General features: G+C 39.1%; 1 protein-coding gene across 1 annotated transcript; it reads left to right on the top strand.

Annotated features, from left to right (window-relative positions):
- The first annotated feature begins 1,563 nt into the window (after window positions 1-1,563).
- Window positions 1,564-4,908, top strand: LOC105250989 (protein escargot). The gene is made up of 2 exons (XM_011257450.3): window positions 1,564-2,202; window positions 3,336-4,908. The coding sequence occupies exons 1-2, from the start codon at window positions 2,079-2,081 to the stop codon at window positions 4,730-4,732; spliced, it is 1,521 nt and encodes a 506-aa protein (XP_011255752.1). The 5' UTR covers window positions 1,564-2,078; the 3' UTR covers window positions 4,733-4,908.
- Window positions 4,909-23,914: the final 19,006 nt, after the last annotated feature.

The following is a 23,914-nucleotide window of genomic DNA, read 5'->3' as shown; positions in this document are numbered from 1 at the left end:
TATCGTAGAAATTAAAATATTGTAAAATAAACAAATGTTAAATCCATATTGATGATAACGAGGACTATTTTATCAAAAAACAAATATTTAATAATACTCATACTAAGCCAAAATTTCTGCTCTGCTTGCACCTATATCTCTTTTTCATTCTCTCTTTTTCCGTTTTCTTCTTTCCAATTTTTCTTACTTGACTCGATTTCTTCCATTATTACTAAATAATACGACGAAATGACTGACTATGTGCACGTCTAATCCGAAGAATAAAGTAGATACGAACTGCTTTCGATAGGTATAAAAATCTTATATAAAAAAAATCGCTTAGCTCTTACTTTCTCGCGATGCCTGTCCATCATTCATCTCTTGCTCCGATTATTATTTCATTTGAATAATTAATTAATCTCATTGACAATAGCGAAAAAAATACGCTTTTATTTATTCCTATTTTCATAACTTGAATATAATTTAGAAAACAAGAGGAAAAATATAGCTTTCGAGCGAAAATCATAAGATGTTTTCCTAAAATCGAACAATTCAAATATTCGCAAATATTATATGGGTCCGGTTATTAAAATTACAGGCAATATATTCGAGTATTGACAAGCATCCTAAAAAAACGTGGACGCTTTCTATCTCTTTCCACGCACGTAACCCACAAGACGTCGCGTGTTTCTCCCTTCGCGCGAAAATTGCAGGCGATCTAATGCGAATCTGTTGCTGGCGCACAAGAGGGGGGCATGAGTGCTCCCACAAGCACGTGCACGTACGTGCTACAAACGCACGTATAGGTCCCCGGCGCGCGTGGGCGATGCTGTGGCACGCGACACGACCGTTACGTTCAGATCTGGCACCGTAGGTCGACGCGAAAGGGGGGAGGATGAAATTCAGAAGGGGAACAGGAGGTGGATGTCTGCCCTCTATACCACGCTCTCGCACGTACACACGCGTGTGACAGGCAAGCGTGCACACAGGTAAGAGACGTACAAAACAGCCGACGCGACAACTACTCTCGCACAAAGAGGGAGAGAAGGAACGGCGCGGGGTTCAGGTAGGCCGAACGGAAATTCGAATAAAAAATGCGAGTCGCCGAGTTCTCGCGCGGAGGGGATTCAATACACGCGCGCGCGACCGGCGTATCCCTGATATGTATATATGAGTGGAGGGGGGTCTCCTAAGAGGGGTCACAGCATCTGCTCCGTAGAGAACAACATACATGCACACATTGCAATTCACGCGCGCGCGCGCGCGCGCGTGTATGTGTGTATGCGTGACAGACAGAAAGAGAGAGAGAAAAGAAAGAAATGGCGAGTAGAGCGGAAGGGATGATGAAAAAGGCAGGAGGGCATGCGGTACGCAGCGGACAATCGCGTCGCACTCACGAGCATCCTGTACCTCGACGACGACGGGGGGACCAGCCGGTGGAACATACGTCGATTGGCCAACGGCCCACAACCGACAGTCTCCCATTGGCAAGCAGCGCGGGGCCTACAGGCCCGTATTGGCTTGGCAGCACGTGCGGGCCACCTGCAATTAGTTGGTGGGGCGATCTGTTATAAGAGACCCTGACACAATCCCCTGCCAGTCAGACACCGGCTTGCAGCCGAAACTTTCGCAGCGAGTCGATGCAGCGTATCCCTACGTTTCACTTTCGTGTTTCATGCGAGTTCAGATCCACTTGAATCGCTCGATCAGTCGGTCGAATTCGAACGGACCTGCGGGCGGGATCGATCTTGTTTCTTTTCCTGAGAAGAGATTAAAAAGTGCCGATTTTATTTTCGGAAAAGAAGACATCGAACTTATGTGTGAGATAACAGTGCAGTGACGTTGCCGCGTAAAGATTGTTATCTTGAGGATTTCATCGAGAATGTAATTATTTGATTGACGTTGTGACAAATATTTATAAAAGAACACGAGAAAGGAAAACGCGGTGCCTTCGTCATGTCGTCGTGTCATTAAATAAAGAAAGAAAATAGATACGTAGATAAAAGAGAAGAAACGCAGCAAGAGAGTGTCTTCGTAGTGTCGCGGTGTCAACAAATACGAAAAAGACTATTTCAAGTATTTTTACGAAAAGTGCCAAAATGCTGGTCGCCGAGATGCCGCACAGCGTCATGAAAAAGAATAACAATTATAGTCACTGCCCGCTAAAGAAGCGGCCGTTTTATTACACATCCGAGGACGAAGATGAAGCCCCTGAAGTCAAAGGTGATTATCGCGAAATTATTCATTCGCTATTGTGTAAATTGAAATTACTTTTATCATGTACACGTTGACGTTTATATCGCACAGACTTATCTACACTGTAAAAAAAGTATGTAAAATTACACATATAATCAGTGTAACAATTATGCTATTTATAACGGAAAAATATATATTCATGTGCTTTTACCAAAATTAGTTATTTTACTCTTTATTGTGTAAATATTCGTTTATATTTGATAAGAAATTACAAGATTAAAAGTGTAATTTTTGGAATTTATGTAAATGTACAATTTTTTTGTAACATTTATATAAAATTTAAAAATTACACTTAATAAACGAATATTTACACAATAAAGAGTAAAATAACTAATTTTTGTAAAAGTACATGAATTTATATATTTTCGTTATAAATAGCGTAATTGTTACACTAATTATGTATGTAATTTTAAATTAAATTTAATATGTGAAATTGTATAAATACATATACAAAATGTATTATTACATAAACATTTCTAGAAATCTACTTCTAATATGTAAATTTATTAGTATAAGATGCTTATTTACCATTAAAGATAATAATTTTATCTATGAAATGTAAATTTACTAATGTATATAAATATACACTTTTAATAGTTGGTCTCAATATTACCCACTATAATAGTTGTAAATTTACACAAAACTTTTTTACAGTGTAGAATTGGCATAGAAAATATATTTTATACATCATTTCTCTTGCTTTCTTTTTCTTTTTGTTTTAGATATATAATATATTAATTACTATATAAATAATTATATATTATTCAAGAGACAAAATAAATAATAATAGCAATAATTTTAGTTTTACGAGAGATAAACAGAGAGAGATATATAATATTTCAATATCTCATTATTATCTCCTCTCTCTTTCTTTTTTTCTTTTTTGTTTTCGTTGCTTCTATCTTCTTTCTAATCTTATATATCTAAATTTTTACAATTTTTATATTACTGTATTCTAAAATAACAAGATATCACTATAAATATGTGTAACATATATGACACAAAAAATTAATAAAATAAAAATTAAATTTAATAATACGTATACTTGTATTTTGTAAACTAGACATTTTTTTATCATGTATGCAACGCGTATCTTGCAGACGAGATAATCGACGTAGGAGTAGACGATATTCCCGAACCCGAGAATCTTAGCACAAAGCCCGAGGATCTCAGGAGAACGGCCGATCGCCATCATAATCACCATCAACAACAACAACAACAACAGCAAGAACAAGAACAAGAACAACAACAACGCGCCGGATCCAGGACACCGCCGCTGATCCCTAAATTATCTCTTCCGCCTCTAACGATAGAGCCATCCTCGCCGACGACTCACCACTCGATGTACGTCCATTCATCACCGTTGCATCACTATCACCATCACTATCCGACCAAGACTATCACGCCGCCAGCGGGTATCGCGCCGATTCATCCGGTCGCGAAGAAAGCGCGAGTCGAGGTGATCCAGCACAATGAGAGTTCCACGGCGACGCCGACGGCGGGCATGACGGCGACATCGGCATCGCTCTTTATGGCAAGCAAGACGCCCTTGGAACCGTTGAATCTAAACACACCGGTCGAGCCCTTGGCGCATTACGCCGCTCCAGGTTGGGCCCGCGCGGCCCCGCTGTATCCGCCTCATTACCTGCCGTACCATCCGCCTGCCTATCGTTATCCCGGAGCGGAATTGTATCCGTCGTATCCAGTATCAGGGTATCCTCACTCGTCTCCGGAGCATCATCCGTCAATTTCGCCACCGCCGCACGGTGCACTGACTTGCCCGACCATTCAACGACCCATCGTCAGGAACTACCACTGGCACAGTCCGGATCATTGTGGCTTATCGCCCACGAGTTCCGTGGGTTCCGGCTCGCTGCGGTCACCTCCGCCGGTCACGCCGGAAGACCTGTCCTCGTCACCCAGCAGCGACAGCGGCAGATCATCCGCGGGTAGCACCTCCGCCGGGCCTACGATCGTGAACACGAAGATGGAGAAGAGCAGCCCTGGCGCGAGCGCGTCTTCGAACACGACGTCGCCCAGGTACTCGTGCGCGGACTGCACCAAGTCGTACTCGACGTACTCGGGTCTGTCGAAGCATCAGCAGTTTCATTGCGCGGCTGCCCAGGGCCAGGCGAAGAAATCCTTCTCATGCAAATACTGTCAGAAGGTGTACGTCAGTCTGGGCGCGCTCAAGATGCACATCCGGACGCATACCCTGCCCTGCAAGTGCCAAACGTGCGGCAAAGCGTTCTCCAGGCCGTGGCTTCTTCAAGGTCATATCCGGACGCACACTGGCGAGAAGCCATTCAGATGTCAGCATTGCAATCGCGCGTTCGCCGACAGGAGCAATCTCAGGGCTCATCTACAGACTCACAGCGACGTCAAGAAGTACTCCTGTGACAGGTGCAGTAAAACCTTTAGCAGGATGTCGTTGCTTACGAAGCATCAGGAGGGCGGTTGTCCCGGTGTCCCGGTATCGGTCACTTATCCTTGCTAAAATTTCAAGTTTGCGCGATCTGTACCACGGAGACGAACGTATGTTTCAATCCCGGTCTCAAAGTGCCTTAAAATGCAGTACAAACGACGAGATAATGCAGCCCGGTATCTTTCGGTGAATCGCTCGCGGAATATCGTCTTTAGTTAATCCTTTTTATTATTAAACGTTTTTATTAAAGCGAGCATTAAATTGAAATTTTTATACAAAATTGTATTTTGTATTTTTGTACAAAATTGTATTTTGCACAATTAAAATTTAATTTTGAGAAAAAACAAAATAATCTAATATTCATATATATATTTGGAGTTAATTTTAGAAAAAAATTCACTACAAGAATTATATGATTTTATTATTTTTATTATCTTGCGGAGAAAGGATTAACAATTTCACGCATTTTAAAATCATATCAAATACGCGTCGCGTTACGAAATTGAATTTTACAAACAAATATCTCGAAAAGCTTTATAAAAGTTGGTTTGTTCATTTTTGCTCTTCGCTGTAAATATCGGTATACAAGTGTGTGTAACAAACATGCAGTGATTCATAAAAATATATATTCCTTTCCAATCTTTGACTTTAAATTTTTAAAAGAGTGTAAAAGCATTTAATAATTTTTTTAAAATATCCAAAACCGACACGTACACATAAATTACATAAAAAAATAATTATATGAAGTTATATTAGTAAGAAATTTTATTTTCTCACTTTTAGAAGAATATCAATCGAAGTCAGAAATGAAGGAATGAATAGTTTTATGATTTATCGTATGCGCGCTGATAATACTAGTACTTAGAAATTATTTCGTCCTTCCGAAAGATCAATCACGTCATTCAGAGTACGTGAAGAATATTGGCAATAAAGAGCCGCTCGATTACCGCGTGATGTGGTCCCGTGAAACTGCTGTGCCATTTTTTTATGTCATGCCATTTTCTCTCTTTTTTTTCATTGTTTCCGATACATTTGAACATGTAAAATGCGATCAAAACGAAAAGATCGAGATGTAGGACGATTTGCAAGTTTTTCTTTTTTTCTGAGTTTCATTTCGTTATTGCTTCGGCGTGCGAGCGTATCTCTATTCGATGATGAATGACGCTTGACTGTATCGCTAACGATTTCTCAATTTTGCTGGAAGAAAACACTTAAAACATGAAAAATACGAAGTGTTGGAAAAATGTCGTATTAAAAAAAAATTTTAAGATGCGAGAAATATATTTTAAATGTAATAATGTAAATTTGAAAAAAAATTTAAGAAAAATTGACGCGTTGCGATGCACCAAGTGTCATTCCAAGTGCCATGTGGAGGGCGACGTTAAATCATATGCACGCGCTCGCACGCGTTAAAGTGCAGATTGTACAGTTTAGCACTTATCGATTAGCGAGTAAAATAATACAAATATTATAATTTACCTGCGTTGGGCACGGAGCTGTACTGATAAAAGGAAAGAAAAACGTTTAAAGCATGGAATGAGAAAAAAAAAGATCTCGGCTCTGTATGTTGCATTAACGTTTTCCGTACTTTGCGTTTTGCAAATCCACTATAAGTTTCTCGAACAAACTAGTCATTGTATTATACGCAGAAGAACAAAAGACTCGCTATGATTATCGAAAAAAGATATATATATATATACATATATATATATATATATATATACATATATATATATATATATATATACATATATATATATATATATAAAATAAAGATATATTATATATATATATATATATATATATATATATATATATATATATATAAAGAGAGAGAGAGAGAGAAGTAGAGAGATTTTTCGAGCGAGCCGTTGTTGTGTAGTTTTACTTTTTATCGTGCGTGTAATTAACAGCGCGGCTCAGGTGAATATTACTATTCCTAGTTTTGTAAAGAAAGTAAACTACTACATGAAAAAATAGAGATATTGCCTATATATATAGAAAGAGATATTTTATACAAAATGAATTATGTGGATTTTAAACTCTCATGTGTTTTATATATATCCTTGTCTTCTCCATTTCCCACATATGCCTTCTCTAGTATATATTTATATATTTATAAGTTTAGATTAAGTTTAATAAACCCTATTTGTGGTATAAAATATTTATAATATTTTTAAAATTTTTATGGACACAAAGTTTTGCTTTATTACATTTCCAACTGTTTCAATCGCTTACGAGAGATTACTAAATATATGAGTATTATATAATCTTGCCGAATTTTGGTTATCACATTTTATCTATCGTGTCGGAAGTTTGCTATAACATATCGATATGTCTTAGAGATTCGTATAATCACGCGCTTTATCTTTCGACAAGAAAACGCGATACTCATTTTGGAGGACAGAAATCATTTAAAAGAGAAAAAGAAATCTTTCGACGAACATTGAAATGCGCAGGTGTACTTAATCTTTTGGAATAAATGATTCAGAAGTCTCGGAGGCCTTCGATAAAAATAATTGTCAGTGCCTCGTACTTGACTCGAAACAAATCGATTGAATCCGATTCGGGATTGATTTGACGTACCAAGTATATATTTCGCTGCATGTATTGGTGTCAATGTAATAAATAATATACGAAAATAGTAGAAAAATTACAAGGTCGTGATAAATAAATTTATTCGCAGTTTCAACAAGCAGTGATATTTATATCCTTTTCATCAAATTATGCTCGTTATGCAATTTGTGCCGCCGAGAAAAAGAGAGGAAATCATTATTATTTATCAATGATAAAAATAATCTTTTTTCATAGTTCACGCATTCTATATTTTTCAAGTATTATCATTTATTCATTACTACAATTTTACACGAATGATCCGAATCGATCATGCGACAAATAGAGAGAATTCCAAATTTTTCTGTCAAAACGAGACTTGTTAATTTTTTAAATTATCAGATATTTATGTGAAAAATGTTTTTTAAATCAGCTGTATAACTACATTCTATCCTTAAAAGAAGAAAAATCTTTAATTATATTTTACAATTATAATATAACGAGTATATTACGATATATTACAAATATATTATTTGTTCAACAGCTATATCTTTCTGCAGCAAACAATAGTTATAGTTAAGCTTCTGTGAAGTTGATCATAATCCGCGTTACTTACACAACGTGTGTGTTAACCGCGTCTTCCGGTTATGACAGTTATAGCTCGCCTCGCCAATACATCTCATCATGCGAGAGTTAATCGATACATGTCGGATGCGTTGGCGTGAATGCGCGCGGATTATCCGGCAGGTTATCCAATTTCTCCGCACAATGAAGAATCGAGAGACGGTTCGCGCTCACGCACGAGGAAGAAGGAGAGAGAGAGAATCCTTCTCCTTCCATCCTTTTCTCTCTTTCCGTCGCGTGTTCATTCATACATCGAAGCGTGTTCGCGCCGGCACAAAGCTCTTTTAACGGAACAAACAACATATGGCGAGTAAACGCGCACTAGAAATGCGTCCAATTCATTTCGCCCGATCAAAAACGGGCTACCTGCAATGCGTATTAAATCCCACGCGCTTCTAGCACACACGCATTGCCGATTCAATCGGCCGTGTTGGCTCCGAATCAAGCTTTTTGTTTGGCCGACTCGTCCATATGGATGTGTGCCACGATCTCGCCCTTCCGACACTATCGCATCGATAATATATGGGTCAACGTGCGAGTTAAACACGCGTTTAATCGAGGTTTCAGGCTGATCGATGCACGCGAGCAACATGTGTTTCATTTAGTTATCTAAGATCGATTAAAGATATTATTATAAAATCAATGCGAAATTTCATAATTCCTTTTATGATAATAATCTGGATAGGGACAATTATTTTGTAATGAATAACGTGGCATTCAAGCTGATCTTAATGTTCGAATACTCAAATCTGAGGGTTTTACATTTACGGTCTCGTATTGTATAGTTAACTGCCGTTATGACTGTAATTATGACGGCCCATTGAACGGTGTCCTTTCGCTCGGCACGACAGGTGCACGTGCTATTTTCGAGTACCGGCCCTTGCAGAGGCTGCGCTGTATGTACACACTCGCTCAGAAATGCATGCACAAGCAAGAAAGTGTGGAAGCAAACGCTACCTTGGCCGCTGGGCTTTTATGGCGACCGGCCTGATCGAACAGGTGCGTCAAGACGGATATGCACACATATAAAACGCCGGGGTAAAAGGTTCCATTATTCGTTTGTGTATGGAATGCCGAGGCTTTGCGCTGTGCGAAGACTTTTGCGACAGAAAAGCGGCTGCGCGGTGACAAAAGATCGCAACGTACGGACCCTGAACCGAGAATAGAACGAGGTTTTCGGGCACAAAAAGGAAGAGGTCGAGGTCATCGACATCGATGAATATTTTTTTCTTGCCTTCTACAACGATTTCGATCATTGAAATTGATAAGTTCTATTGTTGACATATCGATTTTTATAAATATCACTGTAACTTTATTTCTAGAAAATCAAAGTAATATTTCACGAATTATGCTTGAAAAATATAATTACTTTTATATTTTTATTTTTTAATTGTACATATTTTTCCTCATTATTTATAAGAAGCAATGCAGCGTGTAATCTGAATATTTCTGCATGAAATTTCGAGCAATAACGGTCTCACGATCTCTGACATTGCTGAAGAGGCAAGTTGACCCCGTATAAAACTAATCGTTCTTTCAGAATGTACAGCACACCTGACCAACGAACGAGAGTCTTTCATCTCTTCCCGGAAGACTCTCGTCTTCTTGCAACCCTTTACTCCTTGGTGGTACGTGTCCCATTGTGTCAGGATCACCGCTGCCGGTTACACCAGGTGTGTTAGTGCCCGTGCATTTCTTCCTCGAGAAGCATGATCGCCGATAATGCGGCGATCCGTGCACAAATTATATATAGTCGTTGCCCTTAAAAATTCTCAGTCGCTTGGATAAATATATTGAACAATCGAAATATAATGTATAGTTTCTAATCAATTCTTATTTTGTCATGTTCCGCTAATCTTGACATCTTATGAGAAGAAATTATTATAATGTCTTACATTTTTTAAATTGTACTATCTCGATAAAAATTTAAGTTTAAGAGAAATTAAAATATTAATAAAAAAGCGTAAGTATTTATTAATAATAAATTTTTATTATTAATAAAAATTTTTCTACAATCATCATTTAATTTTTATTTATTCATTACGTTCTTCTGACTCCTCAGATCGTAATCGATACAAATCGTTTTAAGAATGTGAGCGATTGAAAAAACGTGAGACAAATAATGAGATGAAAGAAGCAAGTCGTATACCACTGTGCTTGTATTCAAAGTAACCTCGACAAAAGCTATTCGTTATTTTATATCTCTGATCTAAATGCGATACGGTTCAATGATCCTTTGAAAAATTTGTGATTATAGAGTTGTTTACATTCATTCATTTCGAGGCAAGGACATCAATATATTCTTTTTAACTAATATTTTAATTTTCATATAAATAAAATGTTTTAAAATTTTACACATTTTTACGGTTCCAATAGATTTAAAAATCTAGAAATTATAAAATGCATTTTTAATTTTTATTTCCCATTTGTAATATCCGTTGAAAAATCGGGAAGCCCGTAATATCGTGTGAAACCTCACGCAGGTGGGCTGCGCTTAGGAGCCCAAAATATCCAAGTCACCGTACGAATAACGAATGGGTCTTATATTTCAGTAGCGCTGATCAAAAGCAGCGCGAGGCATCGGGCCAATATAACCGGCAGAATGGCTCATTAGTCCGTGGAGGACCTTTAAGGCCGCGGACAAAACAATCTCTGCTCCGTGGCGGCAGCAAGGTGTTACCTGCGCCTTATTTTAGGTGGCGTGTACAACATATGGCTCGCGGGCGAGCCCAGGCAGATTTCACCTGCCGTTCCGCGGTCCTCTAGGACGCGGATCGGTGGCGATTCCCTCGCAAACCTGCAACGTTCGCAGCTCGCAGGTCGTTAAGAAAGTTACCAAGACAGACTTAAATCAGGCCCCGCGGTTCCCTGTACCTTGTATCTAAATTGACTGGGGTATGAATTTACTCGCGCGTAAGAATCGTTGTTATCGCCCTCTTCACGCCGGCCTTAATGATCCCTTAACGGTCGTTTCGGGGCTCGAGCTGCGAGATGTTATCGCGGAGCCTCACGAAGGGGGTCCTCACTGACGAGAGAATTCGTGATACTCCAAGAGAATGGGCCGTCGATGTGAAATAAATGACGTGTCGTTGATTCCTTTTTTATGGATTTCATCAATTTCAATACTTTGAGTGTTAAATTATTTTTATACTGACAGGTGAAGATTATTTTCGATGACACGACGTTTATTTTAATGAATTTGCAGAGATTCGAGTTATATGTAAGAAGATGCAATATTTAAGATATTTAAAAAATGCTAATGTCTTTCATTTGTAAATGTAATATTCTATTTTGCTAAATTCACATTGACATTTCTCCTGAATTGCTCGGATGAAAGAATAGCGAAATTTTTAAGATGATCGTACTAAAGATGACATGGCATGCAAGATGACGTGTCATCCATTAAACGAATCACAAAGTGAAATACTTGTCATGATCATATGTTACATGAAGATTTTATGTACTTATGTAATGGCATGGGAACGGACATATTCACGTCTATTATTAAATTGGCATAGCCACTTCAGCATAATCGAATAAAACTTTTATATAAATTTAGCGCTCTTTTGTTGCTGATTAGTTGCTCTATTCCCAATTTTTTTCCTTCATTTTTAAACTCCGAAAACCACCGCCAAAGTTAGCCGTATTAAAAAAGTATTATGAAATTGAGAATTAATCAGATATGCTTTGTTAAAATTAAGAAAATTCAAAAAATGCATTTAGTTTCTCATATATGAGGAATGTATGTAAATATAAACATTACGAATTAATTCTTGTGAGAGTTAATATTATTAGCCACTTGAAGAGTTTTAGAGATCATATGCAACAATTATTAAGATGCAAAAAGAGAAGAAACGAGATCTACAATAATATTTTTATCATAACTATATTAAATTTTTATCGATCTTTATTAAAAATTGAAAAGTCAATATTTTTGAGTATTTTTGAAGAATTATATTTTAAAGCCTATATTGAATTCAAGTCAATTATCTTTTCATTTCTTTAAATTCAATTTTTTTAAAACTGTATGCAGATAAATTTTGGCCAATGTCTAAAATTTATTCTAGTAACTTATTGCATCATCCAATATCTCAATAAGCGATCTCGGTTTGTCGGCGCGATCGCCCGTAATCTTCCTTGTAGCAAATAATTTTTCCCTCGTTCGTTGATGACTCAACGTCATCATCGCGGTTCCTTCTCCTCTTCGCCAATCCTCCCACGCTTCTCTCATTTTGGCTCGGAGCCGTAGGACCCCCGAGTCGGGGAGCGCGCGAGGGCGGAGGAGGGAGAGGGATGCCGGCACACGGGATCATCAAAGTGCTCCATAATGAGCGACTCGCGCTGCAGGGTCGGAGGTCATGCGGTAATGAATTGTTTTGCACCTCGCGGGCAAACCGGACTCCGTGAACCTTCCGTAAGAGCACATGCTCTCGCGCGGGCTACAGTAATACGAGTAAGGCACTCGGGGCCTTATCCGGCGCGCGGTCCCGATAGGCATCCGAAGGGCGATTCCGCTTCGCCATGAGAAAAATGCACGGTGACTTATGGCGATCGATCAGTCAGGCCACGATGGCGGACTAATTGACCGTGATGCGGCCGTTAACGGTTATTGAATTTTACGTTGGTCGCTTTTTCGATTATTTTCATTTGCATTTAAAAGACCGGATCCAGGGCGCCCGCGATTCTATCACAAGATTAGTAAACAATTATCGTAATTCGCTTTAATTACTAGGAGAAGATTGCATGTCCTCGATAGAAGTCTTCGCGCGGTATTATCTGGGCCCATCGACTTCACATTATGCCAGTTATGTCTTTCCTTCCCAAGCAATGACGCCGGCTCGTTAAGACTCGAAACGCCGGCCAGTAATGGTCAGGCACAATCTGTATGGATAATTAAAAGCCGAATCTCTTTCTTCCCGATTATCCTCGTTACATTACATGTCGCTGCTTATTAAGCAGGTGGCAAGGTGATTGGCGATCTCTTCGATCTTAACCCTTAGCTATGTCAATTTTGGCTCGTTGTTGTTATTATTGACGAATAATTAATTATTGATAAATAACGGGAGAGACAAATAAAGATTTATATTTATGAGCAACTAATAACGTAACAATATAACTCGATACAAAAAATGTATCAATAAAAATAAATATTTCGGCTAATTTAACTAGATAATTAAATATATGCATTTTTATAATATTGTATGCATATTATATTTTGATTTATTGACGCAAAATATTTAGCTTATTAATTTTTATAAACAATATTTTATATGCACCTATATTTATTTATTTATAATAAAGCAAAAGATGAATTTTGTGATGCATTTGAAATTGAGAATGCTAAGAATGCATATGCATCTTATAAGCTGAAACGGGATTTTAACGATACATGAATGTCATCTCGTATACTAATGTCCGCATGTTCATCATGTTAAAATGAACGGCGTCACACATATCTGAGAAAGTAATTAATTTCGACGCTGATTAATTCTTAAAAATTGCTGGTTTCTAATAGATAGGTGGGATAATGAACATCTATTTCCTCATCCGGCCATCTCGTAACGACAGGTAGCAGATTTTATCCTTTCAAAATGCATGTTTCCGAAACGCTTTTTTTTATAATTATCTAGGACAGATGGTGACCGTGCGACACGTTTATTAAAAAAAGAATAGTGCTTCTTTTTTTTACGTATTATGAGTTACACGTAAATTTCACACGAATAAAATAAATAAAATAAATAAAATAAATATTTCACAAGAATAAAATAAATACATAACATAAATAAAATAACACAAATAGAATAGATAACAGAAATCAAAGCGCGAAAATTAATAATGGATAAAGTAAAAATGGAAAATTTATAAACAATTGTTGATATCACAGAAAATTAATTTCAAAATACCCGGATATGAAATTATTTTTAAACTTTTTCTATAGCAACGCGAGTACAGGAAAATTTCTATCGAGAAAACAATGCTCCCAATGGACTCTGATGAAGAAAATCGAGCGAAAAGCTTTGTTCCTCACGCTCCTTATACACTTCCGCGTGATTATTCTTGCTCATTATTCTCTCAGAAAGCCGAGATGTGCGCCATTATCCATGATTTCGCCGGTTTCTCGCCTCCGACATGATGACAGTCATGATCGGAACGATCGTCAACCAAATCGAGGTTCACACATAGCGGTTTGCGACCGGTGGACCACCCACCAATGAGTGTCAGCAGTGCCACACCTTGAATAATAACGCGCGGCGAATCGACCGAGTTTGCTGATTTCCAGCTGATGACTGGTTAGCATAATAACGACTGGTAACCATCGGAAGGTGAGTAGAGGGAAAGAGTCATCTTGTCTGTTTCGGTTTGCACGCGAGTGATATTTTATGTACGTGTGCAATCTTTAAGGATATATTTCAGATATAAATTAAATGTTTCTTTCAAATTTTTCTTTCCATTATTCCAAATGACAGGATCGATAGGAACAGAGTTCGAGATAAATAGGTGCGAGACGTTATTGTTTTCCGCGGCGGTTTCGAAACTTCTCTTCGAGAGCTCGTATGAATCATTTGCACCTAACGATAAGTAACCCATTCCGCGCGTCCCGTCGCGTCGCGTCGGCGGGAAGTCGGGTAATTACGGCGGGTCGAGAACGTGCGCGATTATTCAAAGGGAGATAAAACAGACGGCGGGGCGGAATGAGCGAAGGAGGATACACGGCGGTACTTTCGATTCCTCGAAATATAATGCACCGAGGAAGATGGGGGGGTCGCCCAATCCTGCTGGTACTTACCTATATACAACGAGCGCGATAACGGTACTGGTTCTTAAACGCGCCACGTTATTCCGTCAAATGAAATCCTCGTGACCCCTTAGGTCCCGCATTCTTTATCCTTCGTCCGGCAGCCTCCTTCTTTCCCTCTCTTTCCCTCCTTCTCTCCGTCCGCCACCCACTCCATCCCCCTTTCCTCCCCCTTCTCCCCCATGGCCCGGCTCATCTCGTGTGCCTTATAACATTACAATTGCTAATTCTTCCGTTGCGGTTGCTCTCGGCCACGGTAAAGCTCGGCCCGTCGTAAAAGCAAGGGCGACTCTTCATGTACGTGTCGTGCTGACACGGATGCGCTTATCATTGCCGGATTGAAAAATCGCCGGCGCCCCTTAGTTCGATATGGGATCAACAATCGTGATCTAAAAGATACGAGAAAACGTATTTTCTGCTTGTAAACAGCTTTATAATATACGATAATTAATTGGTAAATTATTCATAGCGATAATAAATCGCTGTAATATAACGGCAATGCCTCGGATACCATGTTGTCGGGGGATTTTAAGGCTGGTACAAGTTTCGTAAGTTATGTAAATCCGACACCTCTATCGAGGCAGCCATGTAAAGAGAGAAAGAGAGAGATTGTAATCCTTAATTTATTTCGATTAAAATGTCGTTTATTTGCTTGGTATTATGAATAATTATCATAACTGATAAAGGAACAACAAAAGGTGAATGATTTATCGATAGATTCAATTACACGCGCTACTTGAAAGACATCGAGTTACTCTTTTTTATATTGCTTGTACCAATTAAATTTTTTGCATATTTTATAAATTACATAATATCCAGATAGAAATAGATTCTAGACAATGTAATAAATTCTGCGAGCAACATATCCTCGAAAAAAAGAAAAGAACAACCAGTTTGTACAGGGCATTACCTCCTTTAGCGGCACTGACGATTCCGCACACATGCGTGCGATCGGCCGCGCGCACCGAGGGCGTGCGTGCACGCACGTGCATTTTGAAGGATCCACGGACGGGACTTTAAACGATCATGGCTCTTCCTGGTGCGCCGATAGTAGGTCAAGTTAATATGCTTGCATTGTGATTTTTAATATCGTCCCGCTGTCGGTCGTACCCTCCGCCTCCACCTCCTCCTCCACCACCTCCGTCGTCGACGACCTCCACCTCCGTCTCGCGCTCTTCACGCTCCTCCTCCGCAAAAAAGGAATGAAAGAATTCAAGTACCGGTGGAACGACTCGTTTCGCGGCGAGGACTTCGAGACAGCGAGAAAAAGCATTGTCGAAGATTACAATCGGGCTGGTTAACGCGCGGACATAATGCGCCTGGCTTTTTGTTAGGTGCGTAATGGAGTCGTGGATGTACTTTGTCAAGTAAATATGTCGGTCGCCCGGAGATATTTCACCCGCGAGCCGGACACGCGCCTCCTTCCAACGCGCGAACGAAACTGCCAATTTTTCTCTTGATCCTTTTTACGAGCCCTCTGCTGCTAAATCCCGCGATATACGACCGCGACGATATGAAAGGAAAGCGAAAGATGAAGGAAAATGCGACTGCCGGTTACGTGGTCGTAAGTTAATTTATTAAACCGGAGATTATTAGCTCGGAAAGAATTTCTTCTCCGCAGCGTTGCGTTACGCAATTGATTGGAAAGTTGACATTTCCATTCCTCGCGCCTCGGACGAAACTTATCGATAGTTATCGTTATCAGCCACGCGTTTATTATTTCTATTACAATTGCCAACACAGTCATAAATTCTTCGCGTAAAATGATATAAAGGTCCTCGAACGTCCTGAGCTGAGTGTTGTGGACGAATAAATTTTAATTTCGCAAAATCATTTACGATCCCGCGATTTCTCTTGGTTTATAATTTATAATTTTGCAGACGTTGAATCATAGCGCGATTTCGTCTCGATCGATATTACGTTTGTAATCGGGATAGACACGGGTCGGTCGTGATCGGCGAAACGACGTTAGATACGCCTCGTACGATCGATCCTACCCAAGACAAGTCTAGCCCGTACAGGTACTCACGCTGGAGGAAGCTTATTAGAAGCTTCGGTTGCATAACCGGGGGCGTTTAAGTAGACCTATCAGAGAGTCGACGGTTAACCCCGGCAAGGCCCTATTGCGCCGTAGGGCCCGATCGTGACCCAACCTGTCCGATCTACGGTCAGGTTGAGCCTTCTCCACGGGCCGTACCATATTTCGCGCTCCGTGAAGATTACCGATCGCTTAGACACTTCCGTGCCACGCTGCTCCGAGAAATCGCGTTCCAACGGCACGGCTGAATCGGCCGGAGAATCAAATCGGACGTAACTATCTCCCGCCAACGATAATGCGCTCTATTATTAAGAGTTATTACGAAGCAGGGAAAGAGTCTCAATCTAATAACGTGCACAGGTCGCGAGATTATCGTTTACGTAATTAATAACAATGAAGTAACTTTTCGTCTATCATGTATACGGAATCTTTGAATATTAATCTCCCGTCTCTCATTTTCTGCATTAAATATTTTTATCATAAAAGGTGGAGTATTATTCTCCACGTCTACTACGATTAAAAGGTTTTATATCTATCTCAAAAATTTTTTAAATTTAATGTGATATATCAGAGAAATTTATTTATAAGGATCAGCAAAGATTGCAAAGGATCTTGCTATGATATAGAGTTAGTATGATATTTAAATCGCGCACAATTATTGCATAACCAGAATCCAGCGACAAACGTGATGCAATCGCCAGTTACATTGTAGCATCTCCCACAATTCGCGCGTTGTATCGGAATGGCGGCTATATCATGGTCGTTCCATCCTCACAAGGAACAATAAAGCTGATGAATGCAACATTAGCTGTTTTTTTTTATTTCTTGTGGAAGTTCTCATATTCAATTTTATTTTATAAATAATAGTTGTCAATTGTGTCATGTCTAGATTTTTCTCCTTCCTAGACTTACAATTAAACCTCTCTCGCTTGTTGCATCACTACTTGACTTGGTCTACTCTAAGGTCGCCTCATCTCGATCTCTCTTTCTCCCATTTCTTTCATCATGTTCTCTGTACACTTGGCGATCAAATTTAATTTATGTGATTCCAATATAATGGGAACCAAATTAACTGCATTTATTCTCCTAAATTATATTTAAAAAATTTAAACAATTTAAAGCATTTAAAATATTTTTTTAAATCTCATTATTGACAAATTAAATTAATAATAAATTAATCCGATGTTTTCTATATTAATTTTCTGTTTTTTTTTTCATGTTAAGAAATTGTAAATGTATGTGCGTCGAGAAAGAAGGCACTTGCATAATATATTGCGAGCACCTCTCGATTTTTCTTCATCTCGAGATGAACATGTAGCGATCGATCGCGCATCGAGCTATAAGATAAGAGCGCTGTTCTCGCACGGGGCGGAATAAAAAATGAAGCGGGTTTGGCGGTTAACGGAATTAAATGGAACTTGCTCGTATGGGCGGACGCATGAAACGCGTAATTGTCAGTATTAACCCGCTTGGGCGTCTTCTTTGCACAGACGCATCGTACGTGCGTGCGTGCGTGCGTTCGACGCATGCACGCGAGAGCGTTCGCTCAACCGAGATCGGAAAGTGGTGATGCACCAATCCAACGTTGTTCTTTTATTAGGGTGAAGGTAACCGCAGTAACCGCGATAACTCGAAAAGAGAAAGATGAATACCTCGCTGGTTGGAGTCACAAATAAAATTAATAAGGAAAAAAATGATAAAAATCAATATCGCATAGTGCATGCATAGAGTTGATTGTAAATTATGCAGTAATTTCAATGCTCTACTTCAAAGTTTTATATATTTTATATATTTATATAGTTAATTTAATAAGCATATATTTTAATACATATATGATATAATATTTGCATATATATGTATATATAAATTGCAAATATTTAAATATGTGTTTAAATTAGGTACATAAATACATAAAATATATGAAACTTGTTACCCAAGTAGAGCGTTAAAAATTACTGCACAATTTATAATTTCGCTGAATACGAAATTACATTGACATATTTCTTGCGAATAATTTTTAGATTTGTCATAAAATGCGTTTATATATTACATTGAATCAACGCATTCGAGTTGAGATATTCGCTCATTTCGTCTATCACTTTATGTTGAAAGTTATCCGCAAAAGATTGTATTCGTGGCGTGCAACAGGTGCCATGCAACAGGTGTCGTATAACAGGTGCCAGTGCGAATATATCACACTTACGTTTGGTAATTATCGCATACGAGAACTTCATACTTAAGTATATACGCTCGTTGATTTTTCAGCAAAAATCAAATAACCATTTTAATGACTTAGCGTCTTAAAATATAGATAAATTTCTCTCTCAATTATTACACAAACTTTCTTTGAAATCAAAGGTTGCACGAAATAATTTCTCAATCTTTGGATTCAATAATACTTGAACGTATTAATTTCTATTAAATGACTATATACATCGCTTAATTAAATATTACGTACAGGGAACAATTTCTCAATTGTAAAGATAAGATCGATAATGCAATCGATTCGATCAATCTGAGCTCGATCGATCCGATTGACTCGCCTAAATACCACTAACACGCATCGGTAACTATCCAATATCGTTATTATCTGCGTTGCAAAAATATTCGTAATAAAATATCTCCCTAGTATCGAGCTACAATAAATTATCGCCGTACGAGAATTGCACCGCGCCCTGTTCTAACGTTGTATTTACGTATACACGGCCAGTCATTATATTCGATCGGTAATTAGTAGCTACAAGTTGATCGATAGTTGCACACAACTCCGAGAATTCTCATTATATCGATTCTTCTCACGTTCGCTACGGCATTGTCCACCAGCCGTAATTAAATGCATACATTTAATGAAGCCCTCCATCGCCAAATTGATCTCGATATCGGTTTCATTGATTCGCTGACATTTACGTTAAAATAAAGAAATGCAAACCCGAGGGAAAAATGAAAAGAGCAAAATCAATTGCAGGCAAAATCAATTTACGATTCCGATTTATTATTCACCATCTCGTTTCGAGCAACTGCAACGGACGAAGGAGAGATATTATTCTCTAATCAACGCGATGTGTCTGATTGCAAATATTAATTACGCTATGTATCAACGATCCCGTTATCGACATCAGCATTCGCGTCTCTCTTTGCACCTTACTATCGGCATCAAATCGCAGGCGGAAATTTCCTTGTAGTGTGGTATCGCATCCAATGTCAAAATTGATCGCAGGCGATTACGAAAGTACTGTCTTAATTGCCGGCTAGGAAGCAACGGGTAGGATGAAAAGAGCGCGATCAGGAGGAAACGGGCAGGTTCATCGCACGCGTGCGATTCGATCAATGACAAGATCAGTCGAATGATCACCGTGACTCGCTTTAATTACCATCGGTATCGGAGTGGGGTAGGATGGGAGGAGAAAGAGGCAGGCTCTCGATGGGAGTCCTCGTGCCATGTCGACCGGGACCACCGGCCTCACAGTATGCCAACTATGTCTTCCCTGAGCAATGACGCTGGGCTTGTTAAGACTTGAAACGCCAGTCTGTAACGGTCAGGTACGATCTGTACGGATCTGTAATTAAAAAACTGAATCTCTCTTTCTCTCTTCGATTACGCTCGTGTAAATCCTTACATGTCGTCGCTTATGTAAGCAGGTTGCGAAATAACGCGCGATTTTAACATCATGTATCATTGATGTGTGTCATCAATCGATTCTATTATGTGCAGCGCATGAATATTCATTATGGTTGATGAAGAGATTTTACATTATCATCGATAGATTCTCACTCGCTAGAATTAAATGGCTTGGGTGCAATTAACAATTGGAATTCTCGACCCTGCGATAAATAATAAATAATAAATAGATTTCGAAGACCCGTTAAAATTAATGATTTGTTAATTAAAATTAATTTTGAAATTTTTAAATATTATACAATAAAATATTATGTATATACATGTTTCTTTATGTCCATCTTATGTATCTTAAGAATATCAGATAAATTCTTCATTGACTTTTAAGAAAAATATTCACACGTGGTCGCCAAGCCGGGTCATTTCCGAAAAGCAACACAGTGTATCTTCGTGGCACGCGGGCTACCGTATAAAATAACCATACGTCATTTCATGGTAGTGTCCCGTGGGCGCACCCCGCGGTTAAGGTACAATACAGCCCCCTTCCCTTTCCCCCCCGAAAGCAAGACTAAGAAATTAGTCATCCATTCTCGAACAGTCGCATTCTTCAAACCTTCTGTCTCGATCGCATAACGCTACTCCTCGCTCCTTCTCATGCTTCCTCGTCCAAGCGGGAATTTACATTATATTGTTGGCGACCGTAATTTCCGCGAGACCACCGCGATGCGCGAGAAGAAAAATGGTACCAGGTGATAATGCCTTTCCCAGGTGAACGCGTCCCCGGGAAAAGGAAACAATTACATGTCGGTTTATCGATCTGTCTTTGCCCACGCTGCGAGCAATCAGGTGCCACACTTGCCAACCTGTCGTCCGAGATGCGTCTTCTTAACGGGACCGAGATCTAATGGGACGATTATGCGCACGACCGCTATAGCACCTTTCCGTTATACGATTTGATACACCCATCTATAACTGCACGAATAAAGCGTAATTATAAATCAAAGAGAGGAGAAAAATATAATTATTAAATTAATTAATTGTTTAATTTCTTTAATATAAAATTAGAAATCGACAAATTATCATTATTTTATATCGTATTGGTACAAGTAAGCGACGATAATGATTCAATTTTCATAATTGCAGATGAAGACTGACACGTGTCTCTCAAATTTGGATCGCGACTCAGAATCCTGCGAATTATGTTTTCGACTTGGCACGAGTGCTCGTTAGTAGAGTGCCGTGAGCGCGTCGGTTGCCATTCATCCTGAAAACAAACGCGCGCTGATTCGCTCGCGAATCGCCGCGCGATTCGTCCTACGTACGTGTGCACGCATACACATACATATACACGCGTTCGCTTCTCACAAGTCAGCATCACTCGCGAGGCACGCATACTAATTCCTTATTGATGAGTGTCATTTATTACCATCGGCTGTTCGTATTCCTCGTCTCCCTCTTTTCCCCCCTCGTTCATCTCCGTACCTCCTTCGGCGAGCCTCTCATCACCTTCGAGCAATCGATGGCAGCCACCGAGGTTGCGTTACGGAAAAGCGCGCGGATGCGACTAATTGTCCCTCGAGGGGCCTCATTTTTTGGGCCCCCGATGGCGCCGGATCCCTTGGCGATTTGTTAAACGTCAACGAGCCTCGAGAACGTCACGATCGATCGATCGATCGACGGCGTTGTTAACTCACGAGCTTGTAACAGTGAGCGGAGCACGAATTCTCTTTGATTGTTAAATGTAATCGATTGAAAAAATTCAATGTGCAACTTCATTAAACGTCAAACAAATATGAGAGAGATCGCACTGCCTCCTGACTGTTGTGGGAATACCGATCTATGGGGATTTCCATCGGCAAAGAGCCAGCGAATAAAAGAGAAAACGGTATATCTCGGTCCGAACGAGCATCAGCCATTCCGGACGATTGCGCTTCGGATTGCGCCCGAAGGCTGATCACGATTTGCGCGCGAGTTATACACAAGATCGGTAGATCACTACCGATGTAGATCACTATAGCCCGCGGAGGCGAGATCGCAGGATCGTACACACGTTTCACCCCGCTCGTTGCGATGCAACTGCAACAATAATAGCGTCGTGAAGTCCTGGGAGTCGTAGGGTGGCATCTCCTTTTCTCTCTTCGCTTTTGCTCCCTCTTAGATTCAACTCGATTAGCAGATGAGATAATGTATAGCGTATACGTATATATTATATGGTCGATTTCTCCACTCGATCACGATGCAGCCGATCGATCTTGACTTCACGGAATACCACGATTCTCGAATTTCCTTTATTATGTTTTACAGATTAAGTGATTCTTAATAATAAAATATTTTACCTAAATTTATTTAGATTATCTAAATCATAGAAATGAATTTATAAAATAGTAAAACGTCAGAAAATAATTCGAAGAAAAGCTCGAACGACGCGGATTCCAGCGAGGGTTGGAGCTCGTTAGAAATTGCAGAGAAAGATTCTCGTTGCTTGGCACGGTATGCCATTATCCTACTATTTCGTTATTTTATTTCCGTGCCTTAATGGCCGATCTAATGAGCCAATAAACTTAGATACGACCGTCCGCGGTAAAATGTCGTTTGCAAACTCGTGTCTACCAGGCCACCGAATAATCCACGATTTGACGACGAAGTTTCGCTATTAAGTGAACGGCGAGTATAACTGCCGGTCGTAGAAAAGCTAAGTATCTGTCAGGAGCAAGTCCTTTCTGGCAGGATCTCAAAAAGGCGCAATTATGTCGACTTGACATAGAGTTTAATGCGTTTTCGGGGCATGTCATTTTTAGAAATAAATATTTTCTAGCTACTATCGCGTCGAAAGAGACTATCAAATGACTATAAACGAAGAATACTGGAACTTTAATGCGATTCTTGTTTTCAATACTGTTTCCAACGTGCATTCTTGTATTTATCTCTTCCATTTCAAGCTTATATAGTAAAACCTTTGCACTCCTTACGTTTTTTCCAATAATATCTTAGACTTGTTTACATTTTTTATTTCTTAATATAAAACATACGCATTATTCTTTGCATTTGAATTAATAAATTTATCTGTTTTAATCTTGTTTAAGTTTCAATTCAATTATTCAAATTTTTTTATTGAATTATTGGAAAAGTCATCATGTAGTTGTTTTCTTAATGTGCTCTATTCCATCTCGGACGATACAAATTTAAATTTATCTCGTAACAACTAATCGTGTACATTATTATCCCTCGGAACAATAACGGCGTTGTAAACGACTATAGATGTGTGTACGAAGAACGTTCTTCCATAAAAATCCGTCGTTTTTTCCCCTACAATATTAAATGCCAAAGAAAACCGCGTTCGCACATTATTATTTTTTACGCGCGAAAGATCGTTCGTTCTTATCTTTTTTTTTCTACAGCGAGGCTATTATGTACAAGTTACGCGAAGTTAATGAGGGCATTTTAGGATGTAAGAATTTATGATGGCGATTTTTGTGGGAGCTGTTGAAATTCTTATGTCCAGATTATGTTCCCTCGCTGCGCAGCTTAAGCTATAAAAATACTAATATTCTCTCGAGAACATGCTTGCATATTCTGATCTATACAGACAGATCACAGAAAAAAAAATTAATTACAATATTTTAATTT

This window comes from Camponotus floridanus, unplaced genomic scaffold (assembly GCF_003227725.1).
Source record: "Camponotus floridanus strain SB8 unplaced genomic scaffold, Cflo_v7.5 scaffold41, whole genome shotgun sequence".
NCBI lineage: Eukaryota > Metazoa > Arthropoda > Insecta > Hymenoptera > Formicidae > Camponotus > Camponotus floridanus.
Note: the sequence above shows the minus strand (reverse complement) of the source record. Positions and strands in the feature narration are given on the sequence as shown.

What these genes read in the sequence shown, in the direction of transcription:
- LOC105250989 (XM_011257450.3), top strand. Translation starts at nt 2,079, where the DNA reads ATGCTGGTCGCCGAGATGCCGCACAGCGTCATGAAAAAGAATAACAAT. An exon ending in TGAAGCCCCTGAAGTCAAAG is followed by an intron (nt 2,203 to 3,335) that starts GTGATTATCGCG and finishes CGTATCTTGCAG; the next exon opens with ACGAGATAATCGACGTAGGA.